Source organism: Cloeon dipterum, chromosome X, assembly GCF_949628265.1.
Source record: "Cloeon dipterum chromosome X, ieCloDipt1.1, whole genome shotgun sequence".
Taxonomy (NCBI): Eukaryota; Metazoa; Arthropoda; class Insecta; order Ephemeroptera; family Baetidae; genus Cloeon; species Cloeon dipterum.
The window spans coordinates 9,533,891-9,551,678 of NC_088790.1; the positions used below are offsets into that span (position 1 = coordinate 9,533,891).

The 17,788-nt window shown below is 37.6% G+C and overlaps 3 protein-coding genes across 7 annotated transcripts in view; 2 read left to right on the forward strand and 1 right to left on the reverse strand.

The window, feature by feature from the left end:
* Positions 1-1,945, forward strand: part of SNF4Agamma (SNF4/AMP-activated protein kinase gamma subunit) — a 39,862-nt gene extending 37,917 nt beyond the window's left edge. For all 3 annotated transcript variants that reach the window (XM_065493338.1, XM_065493340.1, XM_065493339.1), the window contains one exon: positions 1,299-1,945. In XM_065493338.1, coding sequence (XP_065349410.1) covers positions 1,299-1,562 — 264 coding nt within the window. In that variant the 3' untranslated portion in view covers positions 1,563-1,945. The remainder of the gene's footprint in view (positions 1-1,298) is intronic.
* On the reverse strand, positions 934-12,383 carry LOC135945568 (E3 ubiquitin-protein ligase XIAP-like). 3 transcript variants are annotated; one of them, XM_065493342.1, is made up of 6 exons: positions 6,451-6,619; positions 4,397-4,890; positions 3,708-3,988; positions 3,139-3,485; positions 2,982-3,081; positions 934-1,747 (listed from the first exon to the last, which is right to left on the reverse strand). In XM_065493342.1, the coding sequence occupies exons 1-5, from the start codon at positions 6,523-6,525 to the stop codon at positions 2,989-2,991; spliced, it is 1,290 nt and encodes a 429-aa protein (XP_065349414.1). In that variant the 5' UTR covers positions 6,526-6,619; the 3' UTR covers positions 934-1,747; positions 2,982-2,988. The 3 variants fall into 3 exon arrangements, with proteins under 3 accessions (XP_065349414.1, XP_065349416.1, XP_065349413.1); XM_065493344.1 differs by lacking the exons at positions 934-1,747; positions 6,451-6,619 and adding an exon at positions 12,235-12,383 and having other exon boundaries at positions 2,600-3,081; XM_065493341.1 differs by lacking the exon at positions 934-1,747 and having other exon boundaries at positions 2,600-3,081.
* Positions 12,384-13,960: 1,577 nt separating this feature from the next.
* Positions 13,961-17,545, forward strand: LOC135945570 (CCHC-type zinc finger nucleic acid binding protein-like). The gene is made up of 5 exons (XM_065493346.1): positions 13,961-14,195; positions 15,320-15,445; positions 15,508-15,632; positions 16,009-16,160; positions 16,672-17,545. The coding sequence occupies exons 1-5, from the start codon at positions 14,087-14,089 to the stop codon at positions 16,787-16,789; spliced, it is 630 nt and encodes a 209-aa protein (XP_065349418.1). The 5' UTR covers positions 13,961-14,086; the 3' UTR covers positions 16,790-17,545.
* The last annotated feature ends 243 nt before the right edge of the window (positions 17,546-17,788 follow it).

A 17,788-nucleotide genomic window follows, 5' to 3' on the forward strand; every position in this document is an offset into this window, starting at 1 on the left:
TAACTAGCAGAAAAGCTGCTGGTATGATTGAATACAAAAGAAATCGCTCGCAGCTCAGCGACTCAAAACAAACAATTCATTTCTTTCCAAGCCAAGCAAAACACACTTTTCTTGGACTATTGTAGTAATGGGTGAAAAATAAGTGTAGGTGGTAGGCAGGTTGTTTCATTAAAGCCAAGATGAAAATAGGAACGCTCCACACTGGAACTTAATGACAAAAAATTCATGTGATTAATTGTGGCTGGCAAATAAGTGCATTAAATATTTGGTTCCATTTGTCTACCCGTCTATGGACTAGTTTTGCTAGTTTGACATCAATCCAATTTACAGAAAATTCGCTAATATGTAATATCACAGTTGTTATTTGTATTTTTCATAATGAAAAAGTTACAAGTATTGAAATTTTGTCAAGTTTTCATGGAGGACTGACTTTGAAAGTGGACAAAAATATGCTGGAAATGCCCTTGTCAGTTAGTATTTTCTTTGAAAGGGATGCTATACCTGATTCTGGGCATGCTGCATTTTTGACCACAATTTCCGTTTATTTTGCTGCTAACAAGGAAACCCTTAGGATGCTATCTTTAAGTATGTGGCGAATGAGGAATTTATTTAAGCGTCAGCGATGTAATTAAATTTGATCGAGCGAAAAAATTATTGGACGGTGCAATGAAGCTATGGAGTGCTAGAGGACTAAAATCCGAGTGGAAAATGGTTTTTAAATGCCAGTTGTCATCAAATTTAAATGATTTTGGTTAGTTAGATTCAATTAGTTACATCAATCGATGTGACCTTATTTCACCTACTGAGTAAGTCCCAAAATTAAAGAGTAAAGCCATGAGATTGGGAATAGCTTGTTTCATAAAATTGACATTTTTTTGCTATTTTTATCCCTGTCCGAGGACCGGAGGATATTTTTAAAATAAAACATTCTAATTTTTAAATTTGTTAGATTTTTATCAGCAGTATCAGACAGAACTTTTCAGACTGCCATGAAAGACTTATCAATCAATAATTTTCTTCAGATGTGGTTTTTAGACCAAAATCCACCTAAATTGAATAAAATTCGTAATTTAAAATCAAATTCTATAAATATTTGTAGTTTTTAAAGCACCGTAAAAACGAAAAATTCAAACCAAAAATTTTATCCGCGAAAGTTTGTTTACATTATGAAATCGATAATTACGAAATTTTAGAATCCTAACAGTTTCCTTGTCAGAATGTTAGACATTTTGTTTTTATGCATGCAGTTTTTTATAATCTGTTCAATTTTGTCCCGCCTAACGTTATCCGAACTGCAGGTGCATCGACTGGTGATCGTGGACGACGAGGATAAGGTGATCGGAGTGGTGTCGCTTTCCGACCTGCTGACCTACCTGGTCCTGAGGCCAGGTGGCGAGCTGGAGGATGAGCCGCTTCTCAGCTCCATTTCGCTGCTGTCCGACTCCGAGACAATTCCCGAGGAGAGCCAAGAGGATGAGGCGTCCGAGGAGGCACCCCCGGAAGCAGCGTCTCCGCCACTTCCGCAGTGGCGGGAGGTGGCCGTCTCAGGAGGCGGAGAGTGAACGATCCTCTTGCTGCGGCAAGGACACGATTTGCACGCACATTCCAGTTGCATTCCCAGCAATAAAGTTAAAAAGAAAAATCCGATAAGTGCAGTGAAGAACATTTTTCCTCCCTAGCAGCGCTTTTCTTTGTATATTTTCTTGGCAAATCCGGTTTTCGTCTGACAAGATTGAGTCGACGCGGTCTGAAATGTAACAGATAAAATTGTGAGAAATTATTGTGTTGGAAACTTAAGCTGATTTTTAAGAGAACAAGAAGAGCTGTTGTTTCAGTGATTTGAAATTTTTTGTGAAAATGAACACATTTACTTCTTATTTTAAACCTTGTTGGTCGTAGAAAATTTTTGTAAATCAATTATAAATAGAAAGCGCATACAAACCAAGCAGACTTTTACTTTCACTCTCAAGCTTATTCCATCATTTCAACTAATTTTGATAAATTTCTCAATAAAATAAACTTTTAAGGATTTGAATCATTGGAGTCTTTAGCATCTGAGAAATTTTCAAAAGATTCAAATTTAATAAACATATTTCTAGGAATTACTATTCTTGTTAAGGTCAACTATGAATATATATCAAATAAGCAAATTGAATAGCCAAGCTAAAAATAGTTTTCACCAACTAAATAATTAATCTTTGGGCATGCCATTACTCTGTTAAGATATTATATTAATCACGAAGTTTTCAAACATAGATCAAAATAAATAGGTAACTGACTGTCTAGCTAAGTTTTGTTAGTACTAGTAGGAAAATTTGGACTCTATGACTTAGAATGTTCTCGTGTTCAAATTTTCTCCCCCCCCCCCCCAAAAAAAAAAAGATGTGCGCCAATTTAATCAAGACTCAAATACCATTATCTCGAATTACAATCATGTGTAGTGTTTAGATTTTCTCAGTAAAATAATAAGACCTTTTGCGTTGACGAGTATAATGGGAATTTAGGTTTATCTTTGGAAATATGAAGCATGTATAGAATTCTCATCAGACGAGATATATCACACACAGGGGACGAGGACAAACAATGAAAAGCAACTAAATAATATTTCAAGTATTGTACGATTTTATTGGTGTAGCTATCAAAAGACTTGAGTTACAGACATAACCTTTGAATTCTTTTGGTATAGAATGCTCAAAATGTGCATGATGAGAAAATATTAAAACTTGATGGATACGAGTATTTACAGATGAAAATTTTGTACGAAGAACCGCATACAGTATACACCAATCACGCCGGACATACACACAACATTTAGGTCTCCTTAATGCCCTATTTTATGGCCCAAAGCAAATCACAGATATCGTTACGCCTAATCAGAAGTGCAAGAGTTCCAACTTAAATTTATGAGAACGTTATTGGGTTAGCACAGCTCGTGTTCGCTTTAGGACAGTAATACGACACATAACTAATGGAGGATCAACCTTAATTTTAACACACAGGCTGCGAATTAAAGTTCAACTCTGCCAACTTTTTTCTTTGCTCGAGTTCTTCACTCGTTCTCTTAAGAGCTTCCTGGAAATCCTGAAAGCAGAAAGAAAATTAGTAAAAACTGAATAAGAGCTTGAAATTATTTAATACCTTCAATGACAGGATTGGCTTGTGCACCCTGTTAACGGCGGTGATGAAGGAGGAACTTTGCTGCTTTCGAAGGTAGGTGCACTCTGAAAACCACTTGGCGTGCATAACCCATGGCTCGTCTTTGTCCTCCCAGCCGGTAAGTCCACCGCCACAATCAAAGCAAATGCACTCGTCGCCGTCGCCCCTGTAGAAGAATCCAGCTTCTGCAAGGTCTTTCGGCTTCTGCTTCTTGTCCGCCGGCCAGTTTGTAAAAGATTTCAGGCGGGCTTCCTCGCTTTTCATTTCAGGATAGACACTGTGATCACCGTTGAGGGTTCTTGGGATTATGTCGGGCTTCAAGCACGGACCTGCAAAAAAGGTGTAAAAATTATTAGCTTTGCTTATGATGTTTTTGTAAAAGAATTGAATAAAATTGATTAAAAATTCAAATGATATTAAAATTCACATTTTACCTTCATAGGAATTTATGGACTCTAACTATATATAACAGATGTGAAATAGGTAAAATCTTATTCAAAAGAGATTTCCTCTTAAACATCGTTAAAATTGCAGCAATCAAAGGATCTTACGTTGATCGTTTTCTGCCCTGGCGAAGGGTCGGATCTCGAGACTAGGCGGAGTCTCCCTCTTCTGGACAACTTCGCCTCCCAATTCAAAGTTTCCGACTGGGCGGCCCATCAGGAATGGACAGTCCTTGTTCCACTTTTGGTGCTCGCCAGCGGGAGTGTCTCCGGCCTCCCAGTTGTTCACCTCCAGCTTGCAAAAGTGGCATTTGCACACGTCGCCTCTACCAGTGTAGTAGAAGCCGTTCTTGGCTAGCTCAGCTGGCTCCACGAATGTACAATCCCATCTAAACACACAAAATGAGATATCCATTAGATAGTTTTAAAAGGTACGTTATTGTTAGCGAAAGCAATTAAACCATAAATATTAGAATTAAGATGGATCAAACTACAATTGCAAAATATAATTCATTTTCTTACAAAAATTATAACTTATGAGACTAAACCAAGGTTGCATTAAAACTTAAGAATAATTTCGTCTTTTAATTTGACCTATTAAGTGATGAATTCCTGCGGCTTATGAGACAGACTAAATTCCTGACAAACCTTCAAAACAAATCGTTGTCAAGATATTGGGGGAAAATTGTTCTGCATTAAGTGTGATTTTCTTCCCTTAATTTTTTAACAGGTTCAAATTCCAAACAACCCAGACAAAAATTGTCATACTCTGAACGTTAAGAAAATTGAAAACGCACCCTCTATTCTGATAAAAGGAGAGGAGACGGTGGGCCTCGTAGTGGTAGAAAGTAGACCGGCGAGTTTCCGGGATGTCGTCTTCGCAGGGATGCGTGCAGTCGTAGTGCTTGATCTGGATTTGGTGACGAGTTAGGTCTTGCCAGCCGATGATCCCCTCCTGGAGGCCGCACTTGAAGCACTCAAGGCGGCCATCCCGCCAGAAGAAGCCAACGCCAGCCAGCGAGGCGATGTCCAGGCGCAGCTTCAGGTCCAAGTTGACCGGGAAAGTGAGCATGCGGTGCAGCGCCGACTTCAAGTTAAGCCGCGGATCCCACGATGTCTCGGGGATGCTGGGTGGCGGCGACGGGCTGCCACTGCTCACGCCGCTGGAGGAGTCGGTCGAGCTGGACGACTCGGCCGACTCGCAGCGTCCGAATAGGCGGCGCGGGGGCGAACCAGGCGGCGTCATTGTCTCCCCATGCTGCTCTCTCGACTCCTCCGAGTGGCTGACCATCTGTAACAACAAGGAGCGTCCTTCGTTAGTTCACTTGTTCGCAGGGTAGCAAACAAAAAAGGGGGACGCACTGTAGCTATTGCTTAAAACTCAGTCGCAAGAGCAGGCAGTCACCAGTTGGCAACAAATGTCGAAATTCGGAAGTTTCGAAATATAGCTCTTTCTCAACCAACAGCTAAAGCTCGACTGGTGTAAGCTTTCTATAGAAATAGCCAGCTCGAGTTGTTTTCAAAAACACGACACTAGCGCTAAGCAACGAAAACAATATTGTTCCGTGTTTAATGATTTTCAGTGGCCTAAAAATAGGAAAACAACCCCTTATCTTGCTCTTAAGTCTCCTTTTGAAAGTGACTAACGCTAAAATATTTTGCTGGTCCAATCAAAAGTCTTCATCCAGAAGGTAACTTCCTTATTCAGAATTTAAAAGATATATTGGTTTGGAGGCCAGCACAAAAATAATAGGAAAAACCACTTTGTTTTAAGTCTCACTGAATCACACAAAAATCTATTTTAAGTTATATAGAAAACCCTTGCCTTTTTCAAAACGAAAATATCCCAGCCGATTTTGGTCCTATGAAAGTAAAATCTATGTTCTTAAATTTACCAAATAATAATGTCTCTACTAGGGATTCAACGTTTTAGTTTACATTTATAGCGAATATTTACGAAAGGTTCTCAGATTTTAGACTAAATTGGTTAATGGTTAATAAACGGTTTGAAATTATGTTTTAAAAATTTCCGTCCTGACTACCAGATCATGTAGCTCTATTTTAGTAGTATGATAACAGTAGACAATTTTTAAGAGATCGTCGATAATGGTTTGGCGTATTTCCCAAAATTTTGTGTCAGCAATAGCTTGGTTGGCTTACGTTTATCTCGTATCTCATCCTGAGATCAAAGTAATCAACTCCACCCTGAACGCAAACTGTGGCTGATAAAACTGTGTCGAGTGTTTGCTCAATCGCACACCTAGCAACCGCTCGAAAACTTTGGAATTCGGTTTCAGCCCAAAAAAGTAACAACAATCGACGCATTTCTAGTTTGAAATTTTGTCACGTGCAAATGAAACGATTGCATGTCACGCGCAAGTGTTTCAAAATCGCAATTCTTGAACAATGAGACAGCTGTGAATCAGCTGTCTGTCGTTAAGATTATTAACTCAAACTTTGAACCCTCATAATCGACGAAATGACACTGTAAAGATTAGCCACAAGAACTAACTAAGAGGCGGAGAAAAAATTGAATCTACCTTAGCTGGCGCTGGCTTCCTTAGTTTTAGATTATACAAAGATGATCTTCTTCAATTAGCACAAATTGCAATATTGATTTTGAAAGAAACTCAATTTCGTTCAAAATCAATATTGCAGTGCTTAAAATTGAACCTTCTGGTTCTTATGTTAACACAATTGTTTGGCAAAGATTGAGAGAGGAGCCTTTAAATACAATGCATTATTATCATCTTTAAAATGATAATGACAATCACAATAGAGTCAAGTGAAGGGACATTATCAGAAAAATTATGAGAGACCATATCAATTAATATAAAAAAAATTTGATTACCGAGTCCAGCTCGACCGACATCAACTCCTTGGGCTTGGGCTCGCCTTCGGCCAACGTTCGACGAAATGATTTCATCGTCAGTGTGCGTGGATTTATACTCTACTATCTCCTATCACGCACCACCATAATCTTAACTGTATACGTAGCTTCGCGCGTACTGAATTGCAGACTACGCGTCAAAGGAAGCTGGTGAGACGCACACCAAAATAACGAGTGAGTGGTGGGGAAAACTAAATGCATAAAGGAGAGGAAGGCAGCAGTAGGAAAACCGTTCTCATGCTCTCACATCAGACGAGAGTTATGTCACGTCTCACTATATATAGGGTTGTCAGATACTCATTTTTTCAGCCAGTATCTCTTTTGGTTTACAAGATTTGTCCGTTTAAAGATAAAACCTTCTAACGAAAACCGGTGTCTCGATAAAAACACCGCAAATTTAACCAGACTGCAACAATTATTAAGGAAGTCAAGGCCCAAACTCATGGAACCATTGATGTGATCGAAGCGGTTATAATGTCAATCATGATTACAAGTAAAATAGGAATTAAAAAAGATCTTCAAACGAGAAGTCACCTTAAACAGCCTGAATCGACCAAAACTCTCCAACATTAATCTAACAATCGTCTTGAAAAGGTCTAAAGCTTATTTAAAATTTAAATTATTTAAATTTTAATCACAAGCTCACTTCATCGTGGTTTTATTTAGATTTACTTAAGAATCAGCAATATAGTTTTCATAATAACACATGCTTTTGATGAATAGTGCATGGTCAGTAATTTGTTTGAAGTCAAACGTTGTGTTTTTGTCTAAGAAAATGTATATATTTAGCTTTAACAAACGCTGATGAAATACATTTACTAAATAATTTTTGATCTCAAAGTCCTTCATATCAAGTAGACCGGCCGCTTGAGATTATGTGTTTGTAAAAAGCTAGCTAAGAGTATTCTTTGGTTCATACCTTGACAAGATAATTTCAAATTACGAATGAAATCAGTATTCTGGCTGTTGCGTGTCCTCCAATTATTGAAAGCAAAAACGCAATTTGAAATAAACAAATATTGACAATTTAATCAATATTGTTGTATTTATATACATATTGACCAAATAAAAACGGGACAGCTGTGTTTGAGTCTCTCTCCGTTCTGCACCTGGCAACCTTTGTGTTTTTTTGTTTTGGTTGTATTTTTGTACTAGGCACGCAGCTGGCTGGCGGAGGCCAGCGAGGGGAGTCTGCGGTGCATTCATGAATGCATCATCGTTTTCCGTGCACGAGCTGTTACGTCAGAGTCACGCGCTCATTGGGATGTAAATACATGGGCATGAGCACTTCGTGGTGTTTTCGAAATCACCCGTCAAGGACAAATATTGCGCGTCGCCTGCTAACACTTAAGGAAAAATTCGCAGCAAATTCTTTTAAAGAGTTTAGCCGAATTCGGAGCACAAGGTGGCTCATTCTCGAATCACTGACGTAACAACAGCCAAAATAAGTCTTAGCCTTCCGATTTCCTTTATACCGATCGACATTATTTCGTGTCCAAGTACTTCGAAAAACCAATATGACTGCAGTTTTTACGAGAGACTAGATAACACACAGAAATCGTGCAGTGAACTTTCCTCATTCCAGAGAGAACGTCACTCATACGAACTGTCTTTACTCCAAGCAAATAGATTAATGTGGTTTATCACCTGTATCTCTTACAATGACGAGACCGAAGAACACTCCGCAGAAACAGGCAATTACAATTCTATGTTTCTTCTCATCTTTTTTGTTTCGAAATGAGGAAATAAATGTGAGCGATAAGAAAAAATTCCAGCGGAAGTTTAATCTTTTCCTTTATACCGCTTTAGCATTAGTTTTACGTCATTGGGAATTGAGATTAAACTGTAGTTATCAATTTGAGCGCGTTACAATGATGTTTTTAATGTAAAATATCCTTGTTTACTGATTGAGCATTTATCCAAACAAATCAATGGAACTAAATTTAACAGTAATCAGAAAACCCTTCCATTTGCAAAATATTAAATTGGATTACACTAAAAATTCAATAATTTCATAAAATATAAATCTTGTTTAAAAAGGTTGATTGATAATTGCATAAAACCCTTTATGTTACTTTCTAAAAAAATAATTGTTAATTTAAAAAATACATCAATTGGAAGAGCTGTATATAGTTAGTACCACCATTCATTTAAAAATTTAGCGATTGCAAATTCAATCGTACTTCCACGCGTTCTTGGCGAAAAAGATCCCAATTGGCGTGCTAAAAACCAAAAGTAAAAGTGAAAGAAAATAGTTTTTATTTAGATTTAAATCGCGAACGGCTATGGCTTACAATTAGTTTTTTAGCACACATCATATCAAATATTTCAACGTCAAGTGTGCACAAAAACGAGATAAAACCTGAACGAGCAGCGCAATCAACAGAAAATTGTAAAAGAACGGTGACTCCGTCTATTAGAGGCCTCGGAAACTATCCCAATCGGAGAATTAGAGCGTTAACATCAATGCAATATCAATTGATTTTATCTTCAGATTTAGTTAAAAGTTTTAAAAAATTTAGACAGTTATAATTTAAGCATTGAAATAGGCATAAAAAGGATAAATAATATCATTGATGTTTGAAAATTAACTCTTGTTAGTCGCACTAGTGGTCTTTTTATAATTATCACTATGAGTGGCGCAAATTTTTTAAATGCCTCCCAGTGAGACTAATTTTTATTTAAAATGAAACCATGTAATGTCCCTATGTATGCTCTTGTAGCAGGTTCTTCAATAATTGCAAAAATTTATTCTTATACTGTATGATACCTGCTACAAGAGCATTACAACACTTCAAAGAATCACACAGTCCAGTAAATTCTTGAAGGCGAGCGAATGATCAAGAGAGAAGCAATAGCTCGCTTCCAGACTGGCGTCAGATAACGAAAGGAATGCAGCTGCGCGAGTAAACAACAATCAAGGACGTCATTTTTGGAAAAAGCCGTCAAGGTAGTGGAGCCGATTGATAACCCAGTTGCAGTTGAGTGGAAAAAAATACGTAGTAATGAATGGAGGTTACACATGTCATTTTACTCGGACGACCAGTTCTAGAGTCGATTCCGCCCATCAATGAGAGTGACGTCGTTGCCAATGAGCTCAGACGAATTACTATAAACGGCTGCATTTATTTCCTCCTTCACATGATTGGACGGTGTGTAGGCATTGTTGTTGCAAAACTTTCCAACTAATTGTGGTCATTTATTCTTATTGGCAAAGATGTGGATTGTTCTGGAAAATATTTTAAGTTGGTTTGCAATGTACGTCGTAGCAAGGAGAGTTTTTCTTTCCTTACGTCGTAGAGAAATTTTAAGCCACAGCTTTGTCAAACATTTTCTGAGAAAGGCTCGAGTTTCACCATACAATAGCGCGGAGGAGTTACGAATTCCATAGGGGAACGATGATAAAGGCACAGCCCGCCAAATGTGAAATTGTTAAAAGTTATCATTTTTCAGGAATTTTTTTCAGGAACGTAAACAAGAATATTATAATAATAAATAGTTTTGGGACTAGTAATTTTGTTAAGTAGTGCCAAAAATTGAGATTATTTTGCAATAATGAAATCAGACCCACAGGACAATTATATTTTAGATTTTCTCGAAAAATTAAACGGGTTTTCGCTTGATTTCGATTCGTCTAGTCGCGATCTATCCAATGACGTGCGATTTAATAGCTAAATTCCCCTTCTGGAGACTGGAGAAATAAATCATGATTTCCAACAAAGCAAGCAAACTTCAGCGCTAATTTTTTTCAAAAATTTGAGCAGCAACCTTGACATTATGTAGCTTTTTCCAACTTTTAAATAAATGTAAAATGGATTTTTCAAATTTTCTGTAAAGCATTACTTGAACAACAATTAAAAAACCAATTTTATATATTCAAAATGATTTCATTGAGGAAATTCCGTTGAGCATTGAAGTTTTAACTTCAGGCTCTGAAGGCTGGGCTTAAGGAATCCCCCCATTCAAGGACCATTGGGAGAGAAACTTCGTGACTCATTCATGTCATGTCATTCTAGACCATAACATAGCAGAGCGAGCAGAAGGCAGGATGCAGATCCCCTCCCTGTCTGTCTTAAATTGTGCGCAATAAGCCAATCCAGGGAATAGAGCAGCAGGCAGCGCAGCGTTTGTTATTCGGCTGTCGGTTGAACTGGTAAATCGAGGTTTGGACGATTTCGACCACAAGGGGCAAAGCGCTGTGTTGCCAGAGTGTAAACAGAGATGCTTGCCTGCGTTGCCTGCTATAGAGAAAACGACCAGCTGCGGCAAATATCAGAACTACATCTGGCATTCGTGTTGGGAGAGGGGAGGTAATAGGGCCTTGGCCTCGAGGAAAATTCTTTTAAAATCTGATCATCTCTCCTTTCCCAAGAACTGTTTTTTGTCGCTATTGCTTAACAAGCGTTGCATTTTCTTACCACCCGCCACCCTGTTTGTCCTTGGTTTTTGGCCAGTCAATTTTTACCTATTCGTAAGCAAGAATTGCAAAAAATGCCTTTAATCACCTCCATAATAATGAAAAATGATGTAGGCCTGCAATAAGTTGGATTTTAAATAATATCTTACATTTTAGTATTTTATTTAAAGCAATGATCACGGTCAAATGAAATAAAATTTGTTGAAAATTCATAAAAAAACACAATGTTACTTCGTACCGGGAATTTTGCCCGAAATTATAATTTGTAAAAACCAGCGCACTGCATTTTTTTCAAACGAATGCGGGGTGTTTTGCAACCCTGCATTTCATAACTGACTGTTTCACAATATTTTGAAACTTAAATTTTGTTAACTTACAATTTCCAAATATTACACAAAAACTTATCTTTAAAAGTGGATCGAAACCTTTGCGTTAGCCTCTAGCACCAATTTCTGGACTTTTCAAGTAAAGCACGTTCAAACACATGGATCAATTATGTACAGTTTTCGACGCCGAGTTAGAGTTTTCGCCACCCCTAATTTTATAAGGGAATCTAATAAGATCTGGCGAGATGTGTAGCCCGGCAGGAACTGTAACTAAACCATATTGTGCCACGTGCTCTTTGCCGTACTAAGTTTTGGGCTACAAATAACTCGGTTTTACATACTCCCCTTAATGAAATACTGAGCTCAACACAATTATACAGATGCAGACAGCAAGACAAAGATTAATGGTGGAATTCTACGAGTGATTTGTCGAATGAATGGATGGATTCCTTACATACTTTGCGATGCACTCTCACCAAAAATTCCAACTATACCATTCAAATCAAAAATTCTTATCATTTCATTGTGTCTGATTGGACGATCTGAATTAAGAGATGACGTATGAATTAATAAAAGATACAATTTTGTCCTGTGCTGCAAAATAATTATATATTGATTAAATTAATAACACACCGTCCACGAGTTTGTGAAAGCTTACGTTATCACTTGAGACATTAGTTACCAGAAGTTAGCCACTACAGCCTATGTATGCGAAATTTTAATATTGAATCGAATAGGAATAATATTTGATTGTAAGGCCCCTGGCTTTGCATGAAGGCCTCCCAGTATCATACCAGTAAGGCAAAGTGAATGTATTTTAACGCGTCACGTCACAGCAATGGCGCTTGGATACGGAATAATATGAGGTCACGAGGCCCATTATAAGTTGCTTTTTCGAACGGAAAACGGCCTTATATCTAATAGTCTCGGCGAAAAAACACCAAAGCGTGTTTCAATCTAAATTTTGGGTACAATTTACAACAAAACAAAGCTTATCCTTACCTTTTCTGGGCCGTTCTACTGGCCGGGCATCCAAATTCACAGAGAAAATTAGAACTTCTGAAAGTTTTGAAATGTTTTCCTGTGGTACTCCCCTCCATCGATTTCGCGTCGCTTGACGCAGCTACACGATTAGCGCCACCTGTGATCAAATGTTGGAGCTACATTGTCACGGGAACCCCAGTGGCGGGAATGTACAGGGGGAAAAACATTAAGATTAATAATTTTTTGAGGTCTCACAATCAGCGTCTCAGCCGCAAGATTTAAGGTGGCGGCTGCCAGGACCGGCTTAGCCGAATATTTAGCCCAGCGGTGATGGGCCATTTTCATCAGCGGCTGGCGCGGCTGACATTATTTTAAACGTGAATTTTGATTGAGCTTAACGGCCCTAAGGGCCGGAAAACATTTTTTCTCTTGCACTTTTTAATTTTTGACCTTTTTTACCGGCTGCTAGCAAAAGTAAAAGGATTTTAAAAATTCGATAAATATATGATTGTAGATATCAGGAATGAAATATAACAATTTCTACCATATTTTATTAAGATACAATTTGGTATTTCAATAGCCAGGTTTGTAGATAAAGCTTGGAACCAGCCGAAATTGTTTTACATACCAATGTTCCAATTTGATTCTGTTATGGAACTCTTCTTGCAATTTACATATATTTTTCGCTTCCTGAGCGCACAAGCGATTGAAAAATTTAAGAATTGTTCCGTGCCCAATAAAAAATTATGTCAAGGTTTAATTTAAAAAGTACAAGGCAAAAATTTTGACACTCTTGCTGAGTCAAAATTTTAAGACAATAATTATCAGTTAATGTTTTTTTCTTACGACGTAACAAACTGAACACGCCACATGAGCCACTTAAAAATAATTGATTAGATAACTGATGAAAAATATATTTTTCCTTATCATCAGTATATGTCGTTTTTGCCGACAACACCTTCTAACAAATTATAAACCTATGAATAACACTTTTCTTTGACTTATTGTTAGATGATAAATAAACAAGCTTAATTAATAATTTTGTGTTTTCCCCTACTAGAGAGGGGACCAGGGACAGGGATTCCCGTCCCTGAGGGATTCTTTGAGGGACGGGACGAATTTTATATTTCGGGACAAGGACGGGAGATGGAATCAAAAACCCGTCCCGGTTCCCTCTCTAACCCCTATAAAATCATATTTTGGGACAAATAAATAATAATATTTTATTTTTTGTTAAATCTGCTAATATTTGTGAACTTTAGGGGCACTAAAATTGATATTTTTATTTTTCGTCCAACATTTAGTATCCACATCTATTATACAGTATTTATTTATATTATATATTTATTTATGCTCATCTATAATGAAAGTAAACAAATGTTCAAAGTTGCGGGAAAACTTTCAAATTATTGTTTTTTGAATTATTGCTGTGGGGGCTTTCAGAAAAATGCAAGTGAAGTTGTTGTTCATACCTCAATCTTTTAAAGTTTTTTTGTTGAAGTAATGAGAAAACAAATTTTTAATCTAGCTATAGATAACATAATTTCAAGTAGTGCTCATAATCACACCCAAAAGGCAAACATTAAAAATCAAACGGAGCGATCGCCGGCGACTCGATTAATCTGTCGATCTAATTTGAATTAAAGGCCGATCTGCCATCTACATCTCTGCAGGCGGGTGCGAGTTGGGCGCGAACCGAACAACCGAAAAGACTAGTTCTCCAACCGGAAGGTGGCAGGGCGCTCGGACCGCGGACTGCGTCACGTGACTCGTGCGCTCTCATCTGAATGCGTGAGTGGCGAAATTCGGCGATCGACTCGCAGCTTTTGGGGAATCGCGGCGCCGCGATTCGGCTGCGTGTGGCGGCGCCATGAACGCCAGCGTGTGCTACAAGTGCAACCGACCGGGCCACTTTGCCCGCGAGTGCCCCAACAACAGGGCACCGCTGGGCGCCAGGGGCCGAGCAGCTGGAGGCAAGGGTCCGTATTTTATCAATGGTGCTCACCCCCACCTCCACCCCGCCTCCGTCCCTCTCGCATCCGAATACCCTTTGCCTGCCCTCGGCTCCGCACCGATCATTACTGTACTGCATTTGAGACACTCGCCAAACCGCAATTTTTTCTTAAATCTTTGCTGCGCGCCTCAGAAAAATTTTGATCATGTTGTAAAATTGGCCACACTTCATTCCATTAGATTTTGTAGTGGTTTAAATGGTAAATATCGTAAATTGAAAAATAAAAATAGCCTGATGTTTCTTTGAAACGGCGACAGTTAAAATTACTATATTTTTTAATTGATTTATTACTTTTTGGCTCGAAGATGATGTTTTTGAAGTTGACTTAATGTGATGTTTTGCGTTTTTACCGTGTTGTTAGCTCTAAATGGGATTTAAAAATAGTCCAATTAAATACCTTGCAAAACTAATAAAAATTAAGTCCATAAAAATAAAAATCGGAGATTCATTCATCTTGTCAGCTTACATTTTTGAGCTGGAGTCAAATTTACAAAAAAAAAATACATTAATTTCAAAATATATTCTCCATTTTTAATACCATAGTTTGAAATGATTTTTACGATTTTAATCAAGCGGCTTCAATGGAAGTGATTTTGAGTTTAAAATGTAGCTAGATATAAAGCAAAATGCATTTAACTGTTAGAATGTGTCTGCGTAGGGGGTTGCTGCAATAAAAAATGTTGACAAACTTTAGAAGTGTTGCGTTTTTGCTCAGCTTTTATATGCTCGTCTAAAGGCAATAATAATTGCTTTTGATAAAAAAGAATTAGGCTGAAAAAATGCGTCGATTAGTTCCATAAAGATATGGATTAATTGAGATTACAGTTTCATTGTTAATCTTTTATTAATTACTTTTTCCGTTGAATTAACACGTCTTGATCTAAATTTTTCTATTGCAGCAAATAGTCGTGTCTCAAATTCAAATTTAATATAGTGGGAAAGCGAAAGCGGGATATCTTTCTTTATGGTCCAAATATAAAATATAATTCGATCAAACCATTAATTAAAAAAACTATTCTGGAGGTGCCTTCCACAATTTCAAAAATTTTATAGCAAATTTCCTAGCTGATTTTGGTTTTGTGCACACAGAGAAATGCTACAAGTGCAACCGGTTCGGCCACTTCGCCCGCGACTGCAAGGAGGAGGAGGACAGGTGCTACCGATGCAACGGAGTCGGACACATTGCCAAAGAATGCCAGCAGAGTCCTGACGAACGTAATTTAATTTCTCCTCGCGTTCTAAATGCATCCCCTGCAATTATCACGTTTGGCACACAGCATCCTGCTACAACTGCAACAAGATGGGACACATAGCCAGGGAGTGTCCGGACATCAGGAAGACGTGCTACGTCTGTGGACAGGGCGGACACATCAGCCGCGAGTGCGAGCAGGATGACAGGAAGGTGAGAAAAAATATTTAATCAATCTGGGAATATAAAAATTATAGTACAATTAATTGCTATTTATGTCATCTTCTCTGGTTTGTAACTGCTAACTATAGTAAAAACAATTAATATTTCTGTCCCGTGGTATATGTTTCCAAATTATCATCTGACTATGAGTCATGTTTTCAGTTCAGTTAATTTTTAAAGGTCATAAGTAAAATATGTTATCTTTTAAATGAATCATTTTGAGCACGAAATATTTTGTGGATATAAAAAAATGTTATTTTGTTTCATGTTTTCTCTCATTGATATGGCTATTTTTTTAGTAAAATATAGTTAGCCTTAATTTCCCTATTTTCGATAACTTAATTGTAATGCTTCATTTGGCATTCAGTGTTACGCCTGCGGAAAAATCGGCCACATTTCGGTCGACTGTCCCAGTGGAGAGCAAGAGGAGAAAAAGTGCTACCTTTGCAGCAGCCTTGGCCACATCTCCAAAGACTGTCCAAGCACTGAAGGCGCTGAAGAGGATATTGTCTGCTTCAGGTAATTTGAAAGGAAAAATTTTCTCTTGGCATGATTTTTATGAAAGTGTGAAAGTGTATAAAATATAAAATAAAGGATTTTGCTGTTTAAAATTTAATCCAAGGTGTAGCAATCTGTCTGCAAAAATGTTTTGAAATTGCCATCTTTTTTCCAGTGACTTAAAATTAACTTTGAGCGCCAAGGAAAATATTTTAACTTAATTTTGTTCATTGATTGAAGTAAAGAATAATAGCCAGCTTTCACTTTTCCATTTATTGAATTTAAAATTTGAGACACGATTATTTGCTGAAATAGAAAAATCTAGATGAAGACGTGGTAACCCAATTTAAAAGCAGTGTATGAATTTTGCATAAGTAACATCGTAAAATAATAAAGATATAAAATTTAGTCATGATCGATATGCGGCTTGATGTGCTCTGCTGCGTAAAATTTTATTAATCGGGTCATGGAGTATGTTGCCCTTGAGGATAAGCCTCATGCGCAGAAATGAATTTTGCCGTCGTTTTCCCAGGTGCAATGGTCGCGGCCACATCGCCCGAAACTGCTCTGGTGGGACCCGGATGAAATGCTACAACTGCGGGGAAATGGGCCACTACGCCAGGGATTGCGTGCAGCAGGTGGCCGCCTGAGCAAAACAATTGTGATCCGAGACACGAAGACGACCTGAGGTTGAAGAGCGGAATAACGTGCTATTGCTGTTAATCACTTAATATTCACATGACAAATTGTTTATTTTTATCGTTTTTACGTTAAGTCTAGTCTGTGTTATATTGTTTTTGTTGATACGAGTTTCTTTTTCTGTTGACTTTTGGGAATAATGTATATTAAATCTTGTATAAAATAAATATACTGCGAGATGGGGTGTGAAAAGAAGATGTATACCCAAGAAGTACAAAGTACTTAAAAAACAAAGAGTTTGGATATGGAGCCGAACACACGTTTTTTGGAATTATTTTTACGTTGTACAAGATGAGAGCTCAAGCGACTCCTTTTGCTGATCATGTGGTGTTGTTTATCCCTCCAGAAATTTGCCTTCTTGGCCCAAGATGGTGATGGACACAATTATATTATAATTATAATATGTACAGAGAATGTTACAAAAATGCTTAGCGTTTGATGAACGTGGGGGAAAATAAAGCAGGTCTTTGGCTGCAGATATGATATGAAAATGGAAAAAGAAATGTGAATATGAAAAACGTAATTCCAGGTCATATTGTCATTTGAGAATTTTATCAATTTAAAAAACGACTTAGTGTATATCATTGCTGATAAAATGATTCATTGATTGAAAAGGTTAAAAACCTGAAAACAATGTTATTATATGAATAAATATAGTATATAGAGAAAAATAAACTCGATGATGAATGCGCCAAGCAGTGGAGATATAACATCAAACGCCTCTTTATTTTTCAGAAATATATCACAGTAAACTAAGCAAACGTGGCCTTTGAAGAGCAAAAAACTGAAACCTTCAAAAGGCTATGAGCAATATAGAATTGAACCTCATCTCTGTTATCTTGACTATCATATTGATAATAAACTGAAGAGCATAAGAAATTATATGCGTGCGGCGCCGTCTGCCATGCGAGCGGCGAGAGAAAAAAATCTCCTGCGTAGTTATGCAACAT

Bases quoted from the DNA above. Each gene is read 5' to 3' on its own strand.
- LOC135945568 (XM_065493342.1), bottom strand. From the start codon at position 6,525: ATGAAATCATTTCGTCGAACGTTGGCCGAAGGCGAGCCCAAGCCCAAG. The intron at 4,891-6,450 runs GTAATCAAATTT...TTGTTGTTACAG, and splicing joins TGTCGGTCGAGCTGGACTCG to ATGGTCAGCCACTCGGAGGA. The intron at 3,486-3,707 runs GTAAGATCCTTT...CCTTTTTTGCAG, and splicing joins CAGGGCAGAAAACGATCAAC to GTCCGTGCTTGAAGCCCGAC.
- LOC135945570 (XM_065493346.1), top strand. From the start codon at position 14,087: ATGAACGCCAGCGTGTGCTACAAGTGCAACCGACCGGGCCACTTTGCC. The intron at 14,196-15,319 runs GTCCGTATTTTA...TTGTGCACACAG, and splicing joins CCGAGCAGCTGGAGGCAAGG to AGAAATGCTACAAGTGCAAC. The intron at 16,161-16,671 runs GTAATTTGAAAG...TCGTTTTCCCAG, and splicing joins GAGGATATTGTCTGCTTCAG to GTGCAATGGTCGCGGCCACA.